This window comes from Microtus pennsylvanicus, chromosome 3 (assembly GCF_037038515.1).
Source record: "Microtus pennsylvanicus isolate mMicPen1 chromosome 3, mMicPen1.hap1, whole genome shotgun sequence".
NCBI classification, from domain to species: Eukaryota; Metazoa; Chordata; class Mammalia; order Rodentia; family Cricetidae; genus Microtus; species Microtus pennsylvanicus.
In genome coordinates, this window is record NC_134581.1 from 142,487,282 (window position 1) to 142,509,585 (window position 22,304).

General features: G+C 38.8%; 1 protein-coding gene and 1 non-coding gene across 6 annotated transcripts in view; both read right to left on the reverse strand.

Moving 5' to 3' along the window:
• Unc13b (unc-13 homolog B) overlaps positions 1 to 22,304 on the reverse strand; it is a 210,996-nt gene that overhangs the window by 55,117 nt on the left and 133,575 nt on the right. For all 5 annotated transcript variants that reach the window (XM_075967443.1, XM_075967442.1, XM_075967440.1 and 2 more), the window contains one exon: positions 20,621 to 20,711. In XM_075967443.1, the coding sequence (XP_075823558.1) occupies positions 20,621 to 20,711 (91 nt within the window). The remainder of the gene's footprint in view (positions 1 to 20,620; positions 20,712 to 22,304) is intronic.
• Positions 10,377 to 10,512, reverse strand: LOC142847479 (U4 spliceosomal RNA). Its single transcript, XR_012910227.1, has one exon. It is a non-coding gene; the product is annotated as a U4 spliceosomal RNA (small nuclear RNA).

A 22,304-nucleotide genomic window follows, 5' to 3' on the forward strand; every position in this document is an offset into this window, starting at 1 on the left:
CCTGAACTGCCAGTAACAACCCAGTAGCACTGCTTCTCTTCAGCCTTCCCTGAACCTGGCACAATGAGGAAAGTCCTTCTTCCTCAGGCCTCAGGTCAAAAACAGGGTGGCAAAATTGATTGATTCAGCATACTTAATTGATTCAGAATTTATCTCAAACATTCCTGTAACAATCCACAAAAGAATCTTGCCCATCTAACCCAAAAACCAGGTGGTAAGTCAATGGGCACTATCCTGAGACCTGTCATTGTAGGGCAGGCAGACCTATATGAGAGATAAACAAAGCTTTGATTTATTTAATTTTGGCTTGTCTGAGGCAGAGTCTCATTTTGTAGCCCAGGCTAGCTTTGAACCTGCAATAATCCTCCTGTTTCTGCCTCCCAATGCTAGAATTACATGTTCCTGAGCCATCGTGTCTGGCTCAAAACAAGATTTTAAATCAATCATAATCTCCATATCTTATCCAAGATCTCAAGGAGAAAGGGGTGGTTTCAGAGCCAACATTTGCCTCCTTTCTGCCTTCTTCCAATAACACTGATTTCCCCTCAGCCAAGGCAGAAAAATTAGATTCCAGAAGATGCTAAATAACCCATTTCTTAACCATCCACCTCATTATGCAGCCAACACTGACAGCAGAACAAATACCTCCTAACCCAGCTGGGAGTTGGCTAGATGACAGAAGAGATAAGGGCTGACAGCACAACTCTAACCACATCTAAATAGAGGAAGAAAATAACTTGAAAACTGTCAAATTTCAGTGGAAATCACAGCCAATTTACTGTGGAGTTTCCCAGGCTTGAGCCAGGAGAGGTACAGGGTTTAACACAAATAAGAGGAAAGACTGATTAAATCAGAATTCCTTCCCCAGCTCTGCAGCCAAGCATAAGGAGTCAAGAGCAGTAACTGTCCTTTATGAGGTCTGGGTCCAGACATTCTAAATTGAGAAAAAGCTCACACTATCAAGAACGAGGAAGATCCTCAGGGCCAGGGCATTGCCTAAGCAACCTATTTCTTCATGCCCTATCCGCCAGTAGGATTCTAGGGCTTGCCCAGGGCCTCAAGTTCCTGAGGCGTCGGCCTGAGTTTAATGGACCCAGTCTGGTTCACCTGTACAAATGTGCACAGCCCCTCTCTTAAGCAGCTTTGGTTTTCTAGAAAAATGATGGCTCAGAGAATGGAAGATATGTTCAAGACATCAGGAAGCACAACAAAATTATCTATCTCCCATTAGAACCTTCAAATTTCACATGAATTTGACCACAAATTATTCTTGTGCTTACCACTGCCCCCTGCTTGAGCAAGAGCAAGGATGATGTGATGGTTAATCCTGTCAACTTGCCAGGACTTAAAATCATCTGGATGCTCCTGTAAAGGCATTTTTAGGTGGAAAGACCTGCCCTTAATGCAAGTGGTACCATTCTTGGACTGATACTGAATAAAAAGGAGAAAGTAAATAGTGCGCCAGTGTTCATCTCTCCCTGCCTACTAGCTGTAAACTCCATATGAGCAGCTGCTTCACACGAGCTCCTGCCACCACGCCTTTCTCACTATGACAGACAGACTGCATCCTCAAAGTATGAGCCACAATAAATCAATCCTTCCTGAAGCTGATTTTTTTTTTGGTCAAGTATTTTATCACTGCAATGAAATAAATAACTAATACAGAGGATAAAATGTGGTAAAGAGCAGTTAGCATACGCTCTGGTAATGAAGGGGATATTCCTTCAACCACAGTCCTACAGGGCTCAGTTTCAAACAGGACATGACCACAAAATAATCATTCTCCTCTGGGATAGGTAGTAGGCCATTTTTGTTTCTTTGGCTCTAAAAGCAACAATAGAGACCTCTTTGTCACAGTGAATCTGACTTTTGATAATCTTAGGCAGGCTAAGACGACCAGGTACTTTTTTTGAGTAAGAAGTAGCACCGTGTCCTCCTCATCTGGGAAACATCCTCAAAGCTAGCCTGCTCCAGAGTGCACTGGGCAGAGCTAGGAAAACAAATTGGGTTAAGAAGGGAGAGGCATTTTTTCCAGAAACTGTGAAATGCTTTCAACAGACATTCTCAAGGTCTAGTTCCAAATTTAAGTCTTTGCAGGGATTTTCGCCTAGAGACAGATGAGTCAAGATAGAAATTCAAAATGAGACAGTGACACTCACGCAGAATTGTAGGAAGGTTCAGAGTGGCAGGAGCTCTAATGGGGAGCTGAATGGATGGATTAGTCAGGAGGCCACCTGGTGCACAAAACCCTCTTCAACTGAAGTCATTAGGTAGTACCACAGGGTCATTCAGGAGGGCCTCCAAAGTCATAATTCTCTCCTTCAAGTAACCAGTCTAGAGATCCCTAAGATCAGAAACAACTAGTTTGGAAGCAAAGAACATGCCTACTACAAACCTGGCCTCCCTTTCCAGAAGTCACTGCCAGAGACTGGCTGGGTCAGGACCAGCAGGTGCCATGATGGCAGTCATAAATATGGAGACAAAGGAAGGAGAAACTCAGTTCTGTTTTACATAGGAGTCAGCTTGTGACTGTTTTCCTTCTCTACCACTAAGAAAACCCAGAAGTATCACGAAGAGGCTGACATGTGGTCACACAGCTGGGATTTCTTCTGTGCGTGGGGAAAATCATTTGTTCTGGTGCCTGAGAAAAGTCTTTTTTTTCTCCTCCTTATAGAATTATGCTCTCCCCAAACTATTTAGCAACTATATACATGCAGAGAATGATTGGCAATGGGAGGTGTTCCTCTTTCTTCCCCCAGGAACATGCTGCCCTAAGGGAATGATGAACCTGGCAGGGACTTGCTGAGTTTACTGATGTGCTAAGACAGAGCTGCCACACAGCCCAAATGTGACCTGACAAGCTGCAAGGCAGGCCTCAGGAGTCACAAACTGCTGACAAGCCTCAGTTCTACAACCAGGTCAAGCACCATGCCCAATTAGAATCTTGAGCTTAAAGAGACAATAAACAAAATGCTCAGGACTGCCCAACTAAGGAGTTAAGTTTTCTGCCTGTACTGTCCAAGGCTGTGGGCTATGTCCATTTCAGAAGCAAATGACTGAAATGGTTTTGAAGAGTCCTTTGTCGCTGTTTAAAGACTCTTAAAGTCATATACACACTTATGCTTTCACACACCTGATCAAAAGTCACAGCGTCCAGACTAGTCTTAGCTAGGGTTTTATTGCTGTAAAGAGACACCATCACCACAGCAACTCTTAGAAAGGAAAATAGTTCATTGGGACTGGCTTGTTACAATTTAATGGTTTTGTTCACTGTCATAGCAGGAAACATAGAGGCACATAGGCAGACATGGTGCTGGAGAGGTAGGATCAGCACACAGCAAGAAGAGCCTGGTATGGGCTTCAGAAACCCCAAAGACCACCCCCAGTGACAAACTTTCTCCAACAAGGACACACCTCATAATAGTGCCACTCCCCATGAGCCTTTGGAGGCCATTTTCATTCAAACCACTACAAGACTAAAAAAAATATCATTCCTGAACTATAGCCCCCCCCGTGTTTGTGTGTGTGCATGTGTCTGTCTGTCTCTCTCTCACTGTGTATGTGCATGTGTACATGTATGTGTGTGTGTGTACACGGAGCCTTCTAGTGCTTTGATCTTGAACATCTCAGCTTTCAAAACTGAAAGGCACTTTTGTTGTGTATAAATTACATTGTTCATGGTAAGTGGTTCTGAAAGGCTAGACTACAACAATTTGTGACCTGACCCTCCCAATTTATACTTTGAAATTCTAAATCCTACTACCTCATAATGTGATTTTATTTAGAGATATAGTCTTTAAAAAGGTCACCAGGGCCATCAATCAGTTCATCAAAGTTGGCTCTAATCTGACAGTATTCTTATAAAAATGGAAAATATAGGCTCAAGTGGTAAAGTGCTTGCTCCTATGACAGACTTAGTATAAACTAAACAGAATCTTCCAGAACTATTGATTACACACACACACACACACACACACACACACACACAGTGATAGTTAGCTTTCATTGTTACTTTGACACAATCTAGAATCACCTGAGAAGAGAGTTTTAATGAGAAATTGATCACATTGGTGACTACTGGACATCATTTAATTGAGTTAACTGATGTAGACCCAGTCTACTTTAGCAGCACCATTACAATGCAGGGGATACTGACCTGTAAAGAGTGGAACAATCTAACTGAGAACAAACACGTGAACATAAATGTACTTGTTTCTCTCTGTTCTTGACTGTGGATGTGTGACCAGCTGTCTCAAGCTGCTGCAAATGTAATTTCTCTTCAATAACAGGCTGTAAACTGGAACTATGAGGTAAAATAAACCTTCTCTCCCCTGAGTGGCTTTTTGCTAGTTTTTTTTAAAAAAAATAACAATAACAGAAATGAAACAAGAACAAAATATAATAATAGATGGATACCAATCAACTATTAAACAAGGCATAGTGAAAAGGTGTCATTATCTTTGGTCTAAGGCAGTTCACAGAATGAGATGTTCTAACAAAGCAATTGTTATATCCATATCTTATTGTGAGGGAGAAGGAAAATGCTGTGCTTGGGTGACTGATAGTATCATTTACTGAAAAAAAAATATAGAAGAGGACATGGCGGAGAAAGAAAAGATGAGTACAGATCGAATATTATTAGGTGCCTCTGAGCATACAGGTGACAATATCCACAGGCAATTGGAGCTGTAGGTCTGGAGCTCATGAAAGACAACTGAGACTGCAACTGGGATTCATCAGTCACAGGAAAGTACACAAATTAGATTATCTAGAGGAGAGGAAGATGGAGAAACAGAGTCTGGGAATCATTGAGGCTTAAGAGACAAGCAGAAGATAGCAAACGGTGTGAAGGAAACAAAAACTGAACTGTCAAAAATAAGAAACAACTTGAAGGAAAACAGCACAGATGCCAAGAAGGAAGAGTGTACAGTTTCTATTTCACCTGTCAAGAACTGCTTCAGGATGCTCGTTCTCATCTGGAATGCCCTTCCCAACTTGTCATCTTTACCTATTTATGTGCAAGTGTCCTTAGGTGTGTGCTGAATAAATACATTTTCTTATAATACCTGAAGGTGACACCCAACCACAGGATGTGGAAGCTGAGAAAACTAAGAAATAACATGTCTTTTTCCTTTGACTTCAAGAAGTTACCTTTTTCCCCAAATTTAAAAAAAAATGTATGTGTTTTGCCTGTATATGTATAAGTACCACATGCTTGCCTGGAACCCACAGAGACCAGAAGAGGGTGTTGATCCCTTGGCACTGGAGTTACAGAGTGTTGTAAGTCATCATGTAGGTACTGAGAGTCAAACCTGGGTCTGCTGCAAGAGCAACACGTGCTCTTAACCCTGGATTCACCTCTCTATCCCCTAGCTGCATGTGGTGGCATATGATCCCAGCATTTGGGAGGCTGAGGCAGGAGGGTTGCTGCAAGTTTGAGGTTGGCTCAGTCTATTCAGCGGGTTTCCAGACAGACTGGGAATGAGAACCTGTTTGAATAGCAAGATGAAAGGAACGAGAAGGGGAAAGAGAAGGTGTAGAGGTAATGATGATAAAGAGGAAGAGGAGGAGGAGGAGGAGGAGGAGGAGGAGGAGGAGGAGGAGGAGGAGGAAGAGGAGGAGGAGGAGGAAAAGGGAAGAGACAGAAAAGGGTGGGGATATAGCTCAGTGGTAGAGCATTTGCTTAGCATGTGAGAGGTTCTAGGTTTAATCCCCAGCACTGCAAACAGTAGTATTAGCAGTAGCAGCAGCAGCAGCAGTAACACTAATAATAGTACTATCAACAGTTCTATTATTGTTTAAACTATAGCTGGACTTTAGAATGTTTCCTTCTTGTTTGTTTGATTTTGTTTTGTTTTGAGACAATGTTTCTCTGTTTAACCCTAGCTGTCCTGAAACTTTTGCTATAAATTAGGCTGGCCTTGAACTCACAGAGATCCACCTGCCTCTACTTCCCAATGCTGGGATTAAAGATATGTGCCACCATCACCCCAAAAGATGTATCCACTTTTAAAACTGATGGTTAGTGGCATGTATAAGAAGCTATGGATCTCCATTATGACAAACATACACACAGGATGCAGGTTTACCCTTGATTTTTATCTCTCTAAGCTCATTTTTTTTATTTTTCTGGTACTTAAAAAATAACTGCTAGTTTAATATTCTCTAGGAGTTCCTCTGATAGGACTTTTCTAACCGCCTAACTCAGCAGGCTTATTTGCTACTTTATAGCCCAAGGCTAACTATTTTCACTACAAGTATTACTCTTGCAATAAATTATTTATGGTCATGACTGACTTCTTAGCTTGATAAGCCAGAAGACTTGCATCTGTTAATAGATGAATAAAAATGTAGTGTTTGTATATACATGTATAAGCATTCATACAAACATACATGATGGGATAAATAAAATTTAAGACTTAAACACACTTCCCTTTGGAAACAGACACAAATAAAGAAAACCACAACCAATCAAAATACAGAGTTGTACAGCCCAGTTTCAACTACTACAACTACAGTACAACTCACACCCCTAAAGATTAGGGATCACAGCAGAGAGGGCAAGATTGTAAAAGCCAGAAGAACAGGAATTTTCCCATGAGACTGTGTCTCCAAAAAATATTAGAAGCTATATCCATAAACTCTCACGAACATGACTGCCTTAACATGACTTCTCTCTCCAGGGAGAAGGAGCTGAACTAGGACAATGACAATAAACACATTACCTTTAAGGGGGCCAGGGGAAAGTCCAGGAGGCTTCAACCCTACCAAAAAAACCCCTACAGGACACTAAGAAATATTTAGAGCAGGAGAAACAGTCTTTCTCAGGGAAGAGCACACCAATTGGTTATCCAACACCAAATGGTCAGACCTGAAAATATATACATACAAGTAACAGTATAGAGTCCGAGCAGGTTGTGTTTAAGTAGCTGAGCGTGCATGTGTGCACTCCCATATGTGTGTGTGTGTAACAATAATTAATGAAAAAAAAAGAGACCATTGATTTGAAAGAGAGTAAGGAGGAATATATGGGAGGGTCTGGAGGGAGGAAGGAAAAGGAAAATGATATAACTATATTATAATCTCAAAATTTAAAAATATACCTGAACACAGAAATATACCTGGAAAACAGAAGAGACAGTTAAAAGAAATATTCAGCAACATAATAAAGATAAACAAAATAGAGATAGGGAAAATAGTGATGGGTGGGGAAAATGAGGAAATATAGGCCAAAAAATATAAAACAACATATGGCTGGTTAAACCACTCCATGGGTAAGGACACTTGTTGCCAAGCCTAATGACCTGAATTTGATCTTCAAGATCTACATGACAAGACAGAACCTATGCAAGTTGTTCTCTGACCCGCACACATACATACAGGCACATACATGAATGACCACACATACGAAATAAACTTTTAAAATGTAATAAAAGTTACAAAAATAAGATAAAATAGTGTGTGTGTGTGTATATATATATATATATATATATATATATATATATATGACAAATAGGTCTAGAAATTTAATGTATAAAATGAGGAATACAGTAAATAAAATTATGTTAAAGATTTTTGTTGAATATGTACATTTTAGCTTCTCTTGTTACAAAAAGGACCATGTCAATAACAGATGTTTATCGAATGCTTATAATATGTGAGGCTCTGCTCTATGTGTTAACCTGCTTCATTATAATGACCATCACACACTCACTATAGGTATCACACAAGCATCACTTTGTAAATTCCAAGTGCACAAGAAAAGTTATTTTTGAAACAAGCCTTTTTAACAGAAGACCAATGCAAAAGATGGGTCAAACAGTCTACAACTTGACACCCTCACTCCACATGCTTGACTAGACATCTGAACTTTTCTTGGTACAAAAATAAATGTCAAAGGGCCAAAATAGCTTTTTCAGCCTGCCTTTTCATGCACCAGTTTACTGAACTGAGTGGGCTCTGCTTCTCACAACAGCCTGCTTAGAAAGAATGCCGATGCTCTTTGGGCCTTCAATGAGAAGGCAGCCTTCGGCAACTCCTAAACACTATAGTGAGAGACTAAAATGTATCACAAGAAGCAGTTAAAATATAAACGAATTTAGCCATGTGTTGGCAGCACATGCCTTTAATTCCAGCATTCGGAGGCAGAAGTAGGTGGATCCCTATGAGTTCTAGGCCAGCCTGGTCTACAGAGTGAGATCCAGGACAGTGAAGAGAAACCCTGTCTAGAAAAAAAGGAGAAGAGAAGAGCAAAAAGAAAAAAACAATTTAAGGGGGAAATAATTCTTAGAATTTCTAGGAATAATTTTTAAGTGTGGTTATTATTTGACTATGGAAATTTGAGAGAATAGGCACTCAAGGTAGAAAAATGGGATTAACAGAAGAAAAAAGTCATGTTGTTAAAAAGCAAATCCAACTAACATTTATTTGGTGTTAATAATATGCTAGGTTTTATTCCATATGCAATTAGTCAGCAGGTATGATATTCTTTGAAAGGGGAAGAAAACTAAGTTTCTAAAAGGCTGAGTGACTTGCCTAAGTCAAAAGTTACATAAGCAAGAAGTGATAAAGCTGTTTAAACTATGGGTCTAGGGGAATCCAAGGCCTAAGCTATTCTATCCATATGGCTGAAAAAGTCATGAATCAAGTCATGGTGGTCGTGGATGCCAGACTATAAAGTTGACACTGAAATGCAATGAAAAAAGATTTTGCGGAAAAATTTTACTTACCCATCTACTGATATCTGTTAGTTTGATGTTTAATCAGAATATAAAGATAGACTCTATTTTGTATCTCAATGCTAATTTTCACTTAGCTTTTTTCCCCCCAAAACAGGGTTTCCCTGTGTAATAACCCTGGCTGTCCTGGGACTCACTCGGTAGACAGTCTGGCCTTGAACTTACAGAGATTTGAGTGCTGAGATTAAAGGCATGCACCATCACTGCACAGCACACTTAAGCTTTTTAAAGAGTTCTTTATTGAACTGAATATTTGTATAAAACTACACAAGTCAAAAGTGTATGTTCACCTTGGCAAAGAATCCAGATTAAGAAATAGTACCCACAAAACTCCAAAGGTTCTTGTACTCGTATCTAATTATTGCCAATTCTCTTCCCCAGAGGTAATCACTACACAGATAGCAGATAGCATAGATTACTCCTATTCCTTGTTTTCTTTGTTTAATGAGAAGTACTTCACAAATAAATCTATGTGATATCTTTCTTTTCAATAGGTATATCTTTAATTAGTACCTGTATGAGGTGCTGGGAATTGAACTCAAGGCCTTGACAGGTAAGAGTTCTAGTGCTGAGCTATACCCTAGTCCCTTTTTTTCTCTTTTTGGTTTTTTGAGACAGGGTTTCTCTGTGTAGCTCTGGCTGTCCTAGAACTAGCGCTGTAGACCAGGCTGGCCTTGAACTCACCTCGAACTCTACCTTGCCTCTATATCCCAAGTGCTGGGATTAAAGACAACTGCCACCACTGCCTAGCTCCTACTGTTCTTTAAAACATTTTTTATTTGATTTTACATGTATGGGTTCTTTTCCAAAATGTATATATGTACACCACATGTATGAAATGTCCACAGAGGACAGAAAAGGGCATCAGATTTAAAACTGGAGTAACCCTACTTCTTAAACATAGTAGCAATAGGAAACACTTTTTGTTTTTCAAGACACAGTTTTTCTATGTAATACCCCTGGCTGTCCTGGAACTCCCTTTGTAGACTAGCCTGGCCTCAAACTCAGAGGATTCACATTCTATGCCTCTTCAGTGCTGAGACTAAAGGTGTGTGCCACCATGTCTGGCTAGGAAAACACTTTTATAATCTGATACTTCAGAATTTTCTCTGACCATGGCTACCCATCTTAACTTCCATTACCTCAACTCTTTGCTCTCATGAAGTGTGTGTGTGTGTGTGTGTGTGTGTGTGTGTGTGTGTGTTTAAATTGTTTGGCCAAAATGTCTGTGGGAAAATATAACTATGATCTCTTTTTAGTGACTTTATTCTTCATAATTCCCAGTGATGTGGGATGTCCTTCTGTATATATGTTGTTCTTATTGGTTAATGAATAAAGCTTCTTTGGCCTATGGCAGGGCAGACTATAACCAGGCTGGAAGAGATAAAGAGAGAGAGTAGGTGGAGTCAAGGAGACACTATGTAGTTGCTGAAGGAGAAAGATGCCACTGGAACCTTATCAGTAGGCCATAGCATCCAGGTGATACATAGATTAATAAAAATGGGTTAATTTAAGATATGAGTTAATAAGAGCCTGAGCTAATAGGTCAAAGAATGTTGTAGTTAATATACTTTCTCTGTGATTATTTGGGTCTGGATGGTCGGGAAATAAACTAGCAGTCTCTATTTACATCCCAGAGTTTAGGAAAACTATCCTTCCTATACTTTTTCATTAACTGCATCAAAGGCAGTCTCTGCTGGGGAAATTTTTCAATTAGCAATAGTCATACCTCAGATAAAAATCACTGGCTATGATATTGCTGCTGCATAAAGCATATACAAGCCCCTCTCTGGTGTACAAGGCATCTTGTGCAAGGATGTTGTGTCCTCCTCTTGTTTTTGGAAATAAGTGAAATTCCTGCTTCTAATTATTCCATTCATAGGAAGAATGACTTTGTTTTCTCTTACTTATCAAGGACCCAGCCTTATCTTATGGGTTCAAAATTGATTTGGGGAGCATGGGAATCAAAACTAACATGTAAAATAGGTTGTTGAGTAAGAAGTGACATCTCCATTAGGAAGTCCTGAATCTAGGGTGCTGATATGACTAGTGACTGTCTAAGAAGTAGTTGGAAATATGACATGGGGAGAAATATGTGCTATAGATACATGAAAAGGAAGAATATATATATGGCTCTCGGCACAATAAATGGGGTTTCATAGGAAGGATGAATACTGCTATATGAAAAAGAAAGATTGAGTATAGGGTCCCAGAAAGACTATCATTTAAGATGTGAAAAGAGAAACCAGACAAAGTAGATTGCAGTGAGGTCAGAAAAGAAAGTTGAAGATGGTTCTAATAAGTCAAAGAGGAGCATGTGCTCAGAGTATCAAATACAGCAGGCAGGGTGCAGTAAGATAAGACAGGACAGCATTTGCCTTTGTGTTTACCTAGGAGCTCACTGATAACCTTGAGAGGTGCAATTATAAATGTTCCTTGAAATTTTCCTTGAAAAATAAGTCCAATTAAACACTTCTGAAAGATAAAGTTTCATTACTAAGTAAGTATTGAGCAAAATTACTGTACATTATGAAAGTCTCTGTTTAATGAGTCTTAGGGCTAAGTGTATCCAAATTCTGTGAAGAATGGGTTCAACTCTGCCTCCCAAGAGCAATCTGTTCAGTGTCACATTCTAATGAACTCAGTGTTTCTAAAATTTCTTTGGCCACAGAACTTATGTCACCTGACAGCTATTAACAACTCTAGACTTCAATCATATGGAACACGCTTTGGAAAATGATGTTAAAAAGACAGGGAAGCTTCCAAGTTAAAGCATATCTGGACTAAAATCTCAGGTCTATGCTTATTAACTGGGTGACCCTGGTGCTACCTTACAAAACATTGAGTTCCTGGACTTGAGACATAGCTCAGTAGACAAAGCACTTGTAGCAGAAGCATGAAAACAGGAGTTAGGATCCCCAACACCCACATGAAAGCCAAGTGTGGACATGTACAACTGTAACTTCAGTGTTGTAGGGCAGAGATAATTGGATCTTTTAGATTCACTGGACAGCCAGTCTAGCAAAAGCAATGGAATTCTAGATTCAGTGGGCAACACTGTCTCAAAAACTAAGGTGAGGAAGAGGCAATATGATGGATCAGCTGGTAAAAGTGTTTGCCACCAGACCTGAGTTTAACCTCCAAAACCCACATGATGGAAGGAAAGAATTGATTACTACAAGGTTCTCTTATCTCTAGATGTATGCCACACACTGTTTATGAACACACACACATGCATGCACATGCACACACATGAAAACACACACACAAACACATAATGATCTATACTTTTTAAATAAACACACATGCTGTACAATTTTTTAAAAATAAGATGGAGCAGTGCATAGTGGCACATGCCCTTAATACCAGCACTTGGGAGGCTGAGGTAGGTGAATCTCTCTAAGAGCTTAAGACCAGCCTGGTCTACATAGCAAGTTCTGGGCCAGCTAGAACTACACAGTGAGACCTGTCTCAAAAGTAAATAAATAATATAAGGTAGAGAAAGATAAAGACATCCAGTGTCAACTTCTGAATCCCATATGCACATGCACATAAACACCCTTCATACACACACCACAAAGTCAACGAGGCATTCAGTTACTTATTCTATTCAGTGGTGCTAATAAAGTAATCCTAAATAAATTATAGAACTATCATGAGACAATCACTGACCTAACAATGCCTGAGACATAATATTCAATGTGGTTATTATGGTAATTATTATGGCAGTAATTGACAGTAAAATGCAAACTATGATATAGGTATTAGAGTTTCCAATGAACAAAGGGTTGTGAGAAAGTTGCAACCTAATTGCAATTAGGAAAGTAAGAATAGAGCATGTTAATGGTTTAGAAGTGGCAGAAGAAGCCAAAGTAAACTAAGCTTTACTCCTGTGTAGAAACATGAAACAAACAAGAAGGCATGGTCTTCACTACAGAGGATTTGAGAGAAGAGCCAGGTATTAGTCAAGGTTAGATGCTAAAAAAAAAAATTAGGTTTGGTCTCTCATATCAGGTAAGGACAACTCAGTTTGTCAAAGGGCAGGAGGAACAAAGGCAGTCTCACAGTATTCAGAGAAACAGAAAAAGTTCTTGTCTAGGGGAGTTTTTTCTGGTGTATGAAGTAGTAGTAGGCCTGTTCTGGATAAGAGCTTATGAGGAACAGAGACTGAAACCTGTGGTCAAAAGAGGTCTTCAAGTATTTAGACCATTGGCAGAACTTTGCTTTATAGTATTAGAAACAACTCAAAGATCCATCCATAGGAGAAAAGATATGCAAATTATAATTCACAAAATAAATACCTACATAAAAAATCAGTAACTCTGTGCCAGAGAACAACCCACTTTTAATAGCTTTAATAGAGCAGTAGCTTTATGCACACTAATAAGGAAAAATACACAAATATAGCAGTAACAAAAAAACAAATATAGCAGTAACTACAGCAAGGCAAAGGAGAATATGCTATACATATACAAGCTTGCATCTGTAAAGGTTCACATTATCTCTGGAGACTCATAAAACAGGGTAGCAATGTAATGGGGGAAGAAGTGAGAGACCTGGGAGAGGGAATAAGAGGAAACCTTTACATTATATACATCATTTTGATTACTTTTATTCTTTTATTTTTTTAAATACTTTATTATTTTATGGGTATGGTTTATTTTGTCTGCATATATGTATGTGTACCATGTATGTGCCTAGAGCATTGCAAATGCTATGGAGGGCATCAGTCTCCTGGAACTGGAGTTACAGACAGTTGTGAGATGACATATGAGTGATAGGAGTTGAATCTGGGTCCTTTAGAAAAACAGTCAGTGCTCTGAACCCCCAAGCCTCATATCCTGTTATATTTATTAGTTACTTAAAACAATTGTTAACAATTTTATTTTTTATTTTATGTGTATGGATGTTTTGCTTGTGTGTATATATGCTATATAAATGCAGTGCCCCAGGATTGTAAGCTGCCATACGGGTGCTAGGAATCCAATTCAGGTCTTCTGGAAGATCAGTCAGTGTTCTCAACCACTAAGGCTTGTGATCTTCAGTGATCCGAAAGGGAAAAGAAACTAGTGATCTTGATCAAAGGGCAAAGACTGAGATAATGTAAGTTAAGATGGGCAGTCATGATCAAATGAAACCCTGGAGTATCAGGTTACAAAATGTTTTCCTAGTGCTGCTTAGTCTAAGAGGAAGGTCCCCAAAGGCCCACTTCTCTCTGAGGTTTATCATTGTCTCCCTAAAGGACCACCTTTTTAGAGCTTCAATTATGAGACAAGAAGGAAGCTTCTTTGCTTGGAGGAAGTTACAAGTGGAACCAGAACTTGGCAGTAGACAATCAATTTGGTTTTTGTTTTAGGGACTGCCCAGAGAAATTGCCGATTCAGCTCATAGGCTGACCTTGGACAACCTTGTGTCTCCTGTGACAGCGCCATTCAAATGTGGGCCTTCTGATCTCTTTGTTCACCTTAGTGTCTTATTACCAAGGCTTGCCTTTCTCAGCTTTCAACAGCCTAAGAGCTCCTGTCAAGCCTTCCTTATGGCCTGCCTCCATGCCTTCTCCTTTACTGTCCCTTCCACCTGAAACACCCACCCACCTGCTGCCACCGCAGTCTCTGTTTCTAGAGCTAAAAGTCTCACCTCCTCCCTCAGATTCTTCTGCAACTAAACCAAATAAGGTACAGATTCATGCCCATTCCCACCCACACTACCAACATTACTGCCTTGTCAGCACCAGCAATGTCATCAAGCAGTTATTAAGTTCAGACGAGCAGATACTCAGAGGACACAACTATGGCCCTGAATAATCAATCCCTTAAGTCTCTGATAGTTTTATAGGAATAGCATAAGTGTAGCTGACTTTCTGGGTAGTGCGCTAAAATCTGTTTAATGTAATAACAACTCAGTATAAATGACTCTAAGCTTATGGGAATACTCAAGTCACAAACAACAGAAAAAATGTAAATTTTAAAAGTCAGTTACTAATCTTTGGTCAAACTGACAAAAATGTTAATACTCAAAGTTGGTCCCGCACATTTAGACACTCAAAGCACAAACTGTAAAATATTTTCTAAAATAAATTTAGGAATTTATTAATTCCAAAAAAATAGTCCTTAGATGGCCACTTACTATAATATTTTAAGGTAAGTTAAAGAAATATACAGAAATGAAACTATATTTCTATGACAACATTTACTAAAACCTTATTCATGACAATGTACAAACAACTATTAAGGAATAGTCATATTGTAGGGTATTATTAATCTACTAATTAAGCTTTTCAAAAACATTTGCTAACCCAGAATAAAGTTTACAAAAACTGAGAAAATAAAAACTACTCATACTATAATCTTATATATAATATAATACTATAATAAGTCAGTAAACTTGTATTTACAAAAGAAACACAAAGGAGAGAACAACTGATATGATATGGTTAATATTTTGCTGTTATTAACTTTAGTGGCTGACCTTGGGAAACAGGATGAACTAGAAGATAAGGAAGCACATTTCAGTGGTTTGAATGAGATTTGTCCCTCACAGGCTCATATTTAAAGACTAAATCCCCAGTTGAGGGCGTGTTTGGAGGAAGTTACAGAACTTTTTTAGGAGGGGAGCCTTGCTGGAGGAAGTACATCACTTGCCCCACTTTTAGTACCCTCTCTCTGTTTCCTGTGCGTGGTTAATATGACTTTCGGCTTCCGACTCCTGCTACAATGCCTTCCTCAGCATCTATCTAGTACTTTGGAAACCAAACCATAGCCCAAATAAACTCTTCCTTAAATTGCCTTTGGTTACAGTATTTTTATCACAACAGAAAAACAATTTATACATGGAGTCATTTAGGAAAATGATGGGCATTTTCAGCTGGCTAAATAATTAGAAATGATTTGCTAGACATTCTTTGCCTTATTCTATACCAGGCAATATCACACACAAAAAATATATCCCTGACATTCCAGGAACTTACACACTTGTTTAAAAAAAAAAAAGAAAGAAAGGCAAATCAGCAAATAATAACCCCATTATCTCATTATGAGTGTTAATTCTAAGTAGGTTTTCACAGTCAGGAAACTTTCTCCAAACACTTCACATCTGGCTGGGTCTTAAAAGACATAGATGATAATCTAGCAAGCCAAATTAAGAAAAAATTCCAGGCACAAGAAACAGCAAGTACCAAGTCTCTAAGGATTTGGGGAAAATAAATTATTCCATGTTTTACGAGTACCAACTAATGTATTCCAAACTACTTTTTGTTAAGGACCTGGTTTTTCATTTCCAAAATCATCGTCTGATACTTTTGGTTCATATCCTGTTCAATGAGACTGGGCCTTGATGTGACTGATGCCATGGCAATTCAAATTGCCTCTGAAGGCACACTTCCAATTTTAGTACCTACTTCATCCAAGACTTAAAAACAACAGTTGTGTTAGCCCGTGACTCACACTTTGAACTGTGTAGAGCTAGACCAGAAGGAATTTATTGTGCCATGGAGACGAAGTGAAGCGTGAAGTATGTACATTTTTTTTCTTTCCTGATATTCCTTTCTAAAGTCATGGATTTCCTGGACAATTTACAATGCAAAGAGATATTGTTCTCTTTATTGTCAGGATTACAAAAACATGGTTCTTTAAATTTCTTTACATTTCCTGACAATGATATACTGAGAAAAGACTGGCAACTCATGTAACAAAGACATGAGTTTAATTTCCCTAAAACACAAAAAGCCCAGAGGATTAATAATAAAACAAACAAAATACTCAATAAAGATGAGGAAAGAATAAGTTAGTCACACAAGCAGGCGGATCTCTGTGAGTTCGAGGCCAGCCTGGTCTACAAGAGCTAGTTCCAGGACAGGCTACAAAACCACAAAGAAACCCTGTCTCGAAAAACCAAAAAAAAAAAAAAAGTTTATAATTAGCCTTTCTATTTAAGAAAAAAATGCTCAACTTTACTGGCAAGAAACATACATTTAAACTACTAAGATACTACCACCTAAAAGAATACCAAAACCCCAAAACTTTTCAAATTACTCTGGTTAGAAAAGAAAAACACCTCTGGCATTACTGGTAGGGGACTAAGTTGCCAGTATGCCCTATGGAAGGCACAGGCCCTTTGGTGTGGTCCTCAGACTGCTCACTGAGTTAGAGATGACTGGTGAAGTGCTTCTAGCATGGCAAATGTGAACAAGAGTGGCATGTCTAATCTCTGTGTGGAAGCAGACCTGCAGAGTCATTTGCTACGCTCTCATTTAATTCTCATCTTTACTTTCCCTTTGCAATTTAAGTGGCAATGGTCCCAATGCTGGCTGCTCCATCAGTCCACATTATAAAAGAAAACTTAAAGCAGACCTCTTGTTCATGTAAATTATTGAAGAATAAGTAACAATGTGGTAATATATCTTAAAATTGCAGACACACACACACACACATGAAATGATCAACATAAAAGGATTCTCATTTCTCGCATGGTTTGTTGCTCAAAAGGATAGCAACAGAGGACTGATAACTGCAGTGGAGTCACACACTGGAAAAGTTCTCAGCGCTGATGAATAAGAGTGTCTTCAAGTGAAGAAGCAAAAGCTGCTCCCTCTGTATATTATACGGGTGGAACACAGTCCAAGAATGGAGTTAGTCAAGCAAGGTGAATTCTGGGTGTCTATGAGAAATCACCAAGAAAACAAGAGTCTGATGACCTCATTTTCTTCAAAAACATGAAACTGTTCTTGGAATGTGCTCTCACGCCCCTTCAGATATATCAGATGGGAGTGAGTTCACTTTAGATTATTTATTACAGCTGGATTTTGTTATTTGTTTATATGTCTCTATAGAAAATATGTTTTTGCCACATGCAGCTAATCCTTGTGATTGTAAACAGCTTGAACTCATGAGAACTTTACTCATGTGATTCTTCTTAACCTTCAGAGTATAAATTGTCTGATGTTCTGAATAAAGACGTTAGTTTCCCTCATTTTCAGGCCCTCACTCTCCCAGGTTCACACTGTGAACTTTAGGTCTATACCATAACCTTTTATATGAAATAGAAAGTAGAATGTATATTCATATTTGATTTTATGCTTACATAAAGAGACTATCATGATAAATAACAAAATAATAAAAATCAGTGTCTTCAGCAGAAGGTAAAGGGGCAACACAGGTTGAACTTTGATAATTCAGGAGAAAAAATTCTTGGTGCTGTGTTCATTCTGTCTTATAATCTCATCCACTCTGTCAACAAAGCTCATTGTAAGCATAAATGGAACGCATTTTAAGCTCCAGCTTATCTTTCCCCCTTTGGCCACTACTAATCAATGACCAGCTGTCTCTACGTTAAGAATCATCATTCAGTTAAATAGTTATTGCTCTTAATTCAGGATAAATCATGGTCTTTCTCCAGACAATTATAAGCTTTACTTTTTGGATGGCTTTTAATTTGATTTTGTTTTTGTTTTATATTTTCAACAATTATCTCCTTAATGTTATAACCAACTGAACTCATATCAATGCATTCTTCTTATTCTCATTCTGAGTTTTCTTTTCACACAGTGAAGGTGATTTTACTTCATAGTAAGAATTTCAGGACTTTTACTTTAAAAACATTCAAAATAAAAACTTAGCGTTATGACACTGACTCTATAAATGTCGATTTAATTTTTGTTTTCCTCACATCAGTCAGTCCAGTTCAACAGATTACCAGTGTTTTATTACCCTGACACATTATTCACCTAAAATTATATATACATACAATTAGGTTAACATATTACATCATGTAAATTAAAAATGTGAAAAGCATAACAAATTAATAGCTGACATCTAAGAATATTTATTAATGATAAAAAAACATTTTTAAGACAGGCATGGTTAAGTACACACTTATAATCCCAACACACAGAAGACTGATACAGGAAGAGCATAAATTCATGGCCAACCTGGCCTGTGTAACAAGACCTTGATTCAAGAACCAAAATCATTAAATTAAAATTTTTTAAAATTTAAATGTTATATTTTTTCAAGCTGAGTATAACAGCACATTATACAATCCCAGTATTTTCCAGAGGTTTAGGCATGAAGATTGGAAGTTTGAGACAAACCAAGAATACATGGTAAACTCCAAGCTAGCCTAGGCTACATAGAGAGACCCTGCCTTACAAACAACCTACAAAACCATGTGTGTATGTGCACATGCATGTGAATGTGTGTAGCGGCCATTAGATTCTGGATCAGAAAGGAAAGAGAGAGCTTGTGGGGGACAGCTGGAAAACTTGACGGGGTCCTGATGCTGGTGTTTTTTTGATGGTGCCTGTTTTCTTTGGATTGTGCAAGTGTGGTTATTCTGGAGAGTGGCCTTATTTTCAGGGGAGGATACAAACTTTCTCTCAAATTGAGAGAAAGATTGGTCATAATAGAGGGAAAACAATGAAGCAAATGTGACATGGTGACAGCTGCAGCATTTGATAAAGGGATACAAAGCTACATGGCTGTCTCACAACTTCCCTTACGTTTCAAATTAGTCTTTAAAGGGTATGTGCACACATGTGAGCATGCCTGATTTTAATATCTGCCAAGTTTTACACTAGTGACTGCTACTGTCATTTAAAAACTACACTTCTGCTTGTAGACTGCCTATCTTCTGATGCCCAGATAAGAACATGTTTTGCAAAGAGGAAACTTTTAATGCTAAAAGTGAAAAAAAAATTATCTTTTGTCCTGGTGAATTTTATGTCAACGTGATGAAAACAGAGCTATCTGGGAGGAGGGATCTTGATTGAGAAAATACCTCCATCACTTTACCTGCAGGGTATTTTCTCAATTAACAATTGCCATGGGAAGACCAGCTCACTAGGAGGGCTGTGCCCCTGGGCAAGTGGTCCTGTGCTGCATAAGAAAAGTAGCTGAGCAAGGCGTGGAGAGCAAGGCAGTCAGCAGTGTTTCTCCATGGCTTCTGCTTCAGTTCCTACCTTAGGTTCCTGGCCTGTCTTTATTTCATGAAGTAAACTGTAAGGTAAAATAAACTCTTTCCCCACCAAGTAGCTTGTGGTCATGGTATTTATAACAGTGATAGAACCTAACTATATCATCTACTCTTGTTTTCTTCCTCTATCGCCTTTTCTCCCCTCTTTCCATGTCCCCTGCTCCCTCCCAACTCCAATGTTATATTTTTTGTGTGTGGTCAAATATGTAAAGGTGTATGGAAGGCAAAAGAAGTTAGGTGTCCTACACTATCAATCTCTGCCTTATTCTAAGGCAGGGTCTCTGACAGGATTTGGAAATAGGATGGGGACCAGGGCGCTCCCATGATCCTGCTGTTATCACCTCCCTTCACAGTGTTGGAGTTCCAGATGCATGCAGCCATGCCCAGATTTTTACATGGTTGCCAAGAACCAAATCTAGATCTTCATGCTTGCATAGAAAGTACCTATACCCACTAAGCCATGTCTCCAGGCCCCTCATTGCAGATCTTAAAGTGTCCATGTTTTAGGCCTTATATTAGGGCCAAATTTTTCCATAAAAATGTCTGTACCCTATTTCCAACCCTGTGTAAAATCATCCAGTGGTACTAGAACTGGCCAATGAAGAATACAACAAATTACTGAAGAGGCCTTGTTCCTTACTGTAATATCAAACAAAAGAGTTGATAGTAGAAAAAATAGGCATTTAGCCCTACCTCCAAGCTCCCACCTTCTATCCCTATTTGATTCTCATTAGGCAGCCTAGAAAAGGCCAAGGCCACCTCCCATCTCTTAAGGCTCTAGCTTAATTGCCATGCATTCCAAAAGCACACTGTAAGAAGATGACTAATCACTGACAGCTTCTCCAGCACCATATGTCTCCCAAATTTCTCAAAGGAAAAAACTGTCCCAACCATTACTGGAACAAATTTCCTACCTCCTGCAGCTGGAGTCGAACCTTGGTAACTGCTCGGATCCAGTGTGCTCTGGCTTGGGTAAATGGTGAAGATGCATTCTCCTCGGGAAGACTTGTAACAAAGAAAAGAATATTTCTTGTAAATAGCAGAGACAACAAGGTGACAATATTCAAGGCAAGACTGCCAAATATCTAGAAAATAAGTATTTTTGTGGTCATGCCTAGATGTGACTAGTGATCCAGGCCATAAAACAGCATAGTACTAAGATGGGTGATGGTGGCGCATGCCTTTAATCCCAGCACTCAGGAGGCAGAAGCAGGCAGATCTATGTGAGTTCGAGACCTGCCTGGTCTACAGAGCAAGTTCCAGGATAGGCTCCAAAGCTACAGAGAAACCCTGTCTCAAAAAACAGCAGCATAGTTCTGAATACCTATTTTGAAAACAATTTCTCTCTAAAATGGCAACTCTTTTCATCCCCCTTCCTTCTCCTTTGTTCATGAAAGAGTTCATAGATTCTGAGAGGCGATGGAACAAGAAGCAATGGCAAGGGCCCTGAGTCAACTCCAAGTGTAGAGATCAGATAGCTAAGACCTAAGAGAAGACAAGACGAGTATTCATGTGAAGTACTTCACCTCTACTAAGAGCTCAGCCCTGACAGTAGGAATGTCAGGTTCAAGATCCAAAAAACCCAATCTTTTGGTGGGCCATCGACCCAGAAGGAGGCCTGGTCAGACCTAAATCTCCTAGGCCTCTTCATTATTAACTGAAGCACAACAGATGACTAAAACCTGAGAATGGATCTAAGCATTATAGTATATGCCTATAATCTCAGCAATCAGGAGGCAGAGGCAGGAGGTTAAGTTATGAGACTGTAACCAGCGTGGGCTATAACATAAGACCTTATCTTATAAAAAGAAAGAAAAACAAGCTAAATAAAAATAGGGGAAGAGAGAAAGCAGCTTTATAACAATCTTCAGGAAGATCCATGATTCATCCAGCCACCTGGCATTAACTTTCCTGGTCTCTTAGCTCTGTGATGAGATCTAGATGTCTGAAAATCTAAGCCATCCACTTAACATTCTACCCTAGGAGTTTTCAACTTGGTGCAGGGGCAGGATTTTATCCTTGGGAAAGTAACAGTGTCTGGGCACTGCTATTAGCATCTTCTGTGTAAAGGCCAGATAACCAAACAAGTGCCTAAAATGAATACAGCAGTTTTTCGTAATAATTATTTTCCCAAAAATAGCAACAATACTAAAACTGAGAGACCTAATATGCCTAAACCTTTCAGCTATTCTAAACAGGTTAGTTCAGGGTATAAAAAGAACACTCAAACGCTATACTACACTTTATTATATAACTCTTAAAAGGACTACTTTTAGTTATTATTGACACTGTATTTAGATAAAAGGTCTTGCTGTGTAGCTCAGGTTGGTCATAAGCTCCTGACCCTTTGCTTTAGCCTCCAGAATACTGAATTATAGGTGTACACTGCACTTGGCCAAAAGATACATTATAAAATTTTCTTCTTATGGATACAAAATGCCAAACACACTGCTAAACCATGTACAATAATAACTTTTTAATTACAAGCAGATGTATTAAATCTGTCATTTCTTCCTTAATTCTTTTCCTCAGACAGGGTAAAACAGAAATATCAATGTTCACAAATAAAATTAAAATATGAATAGAGTTGGATACAGC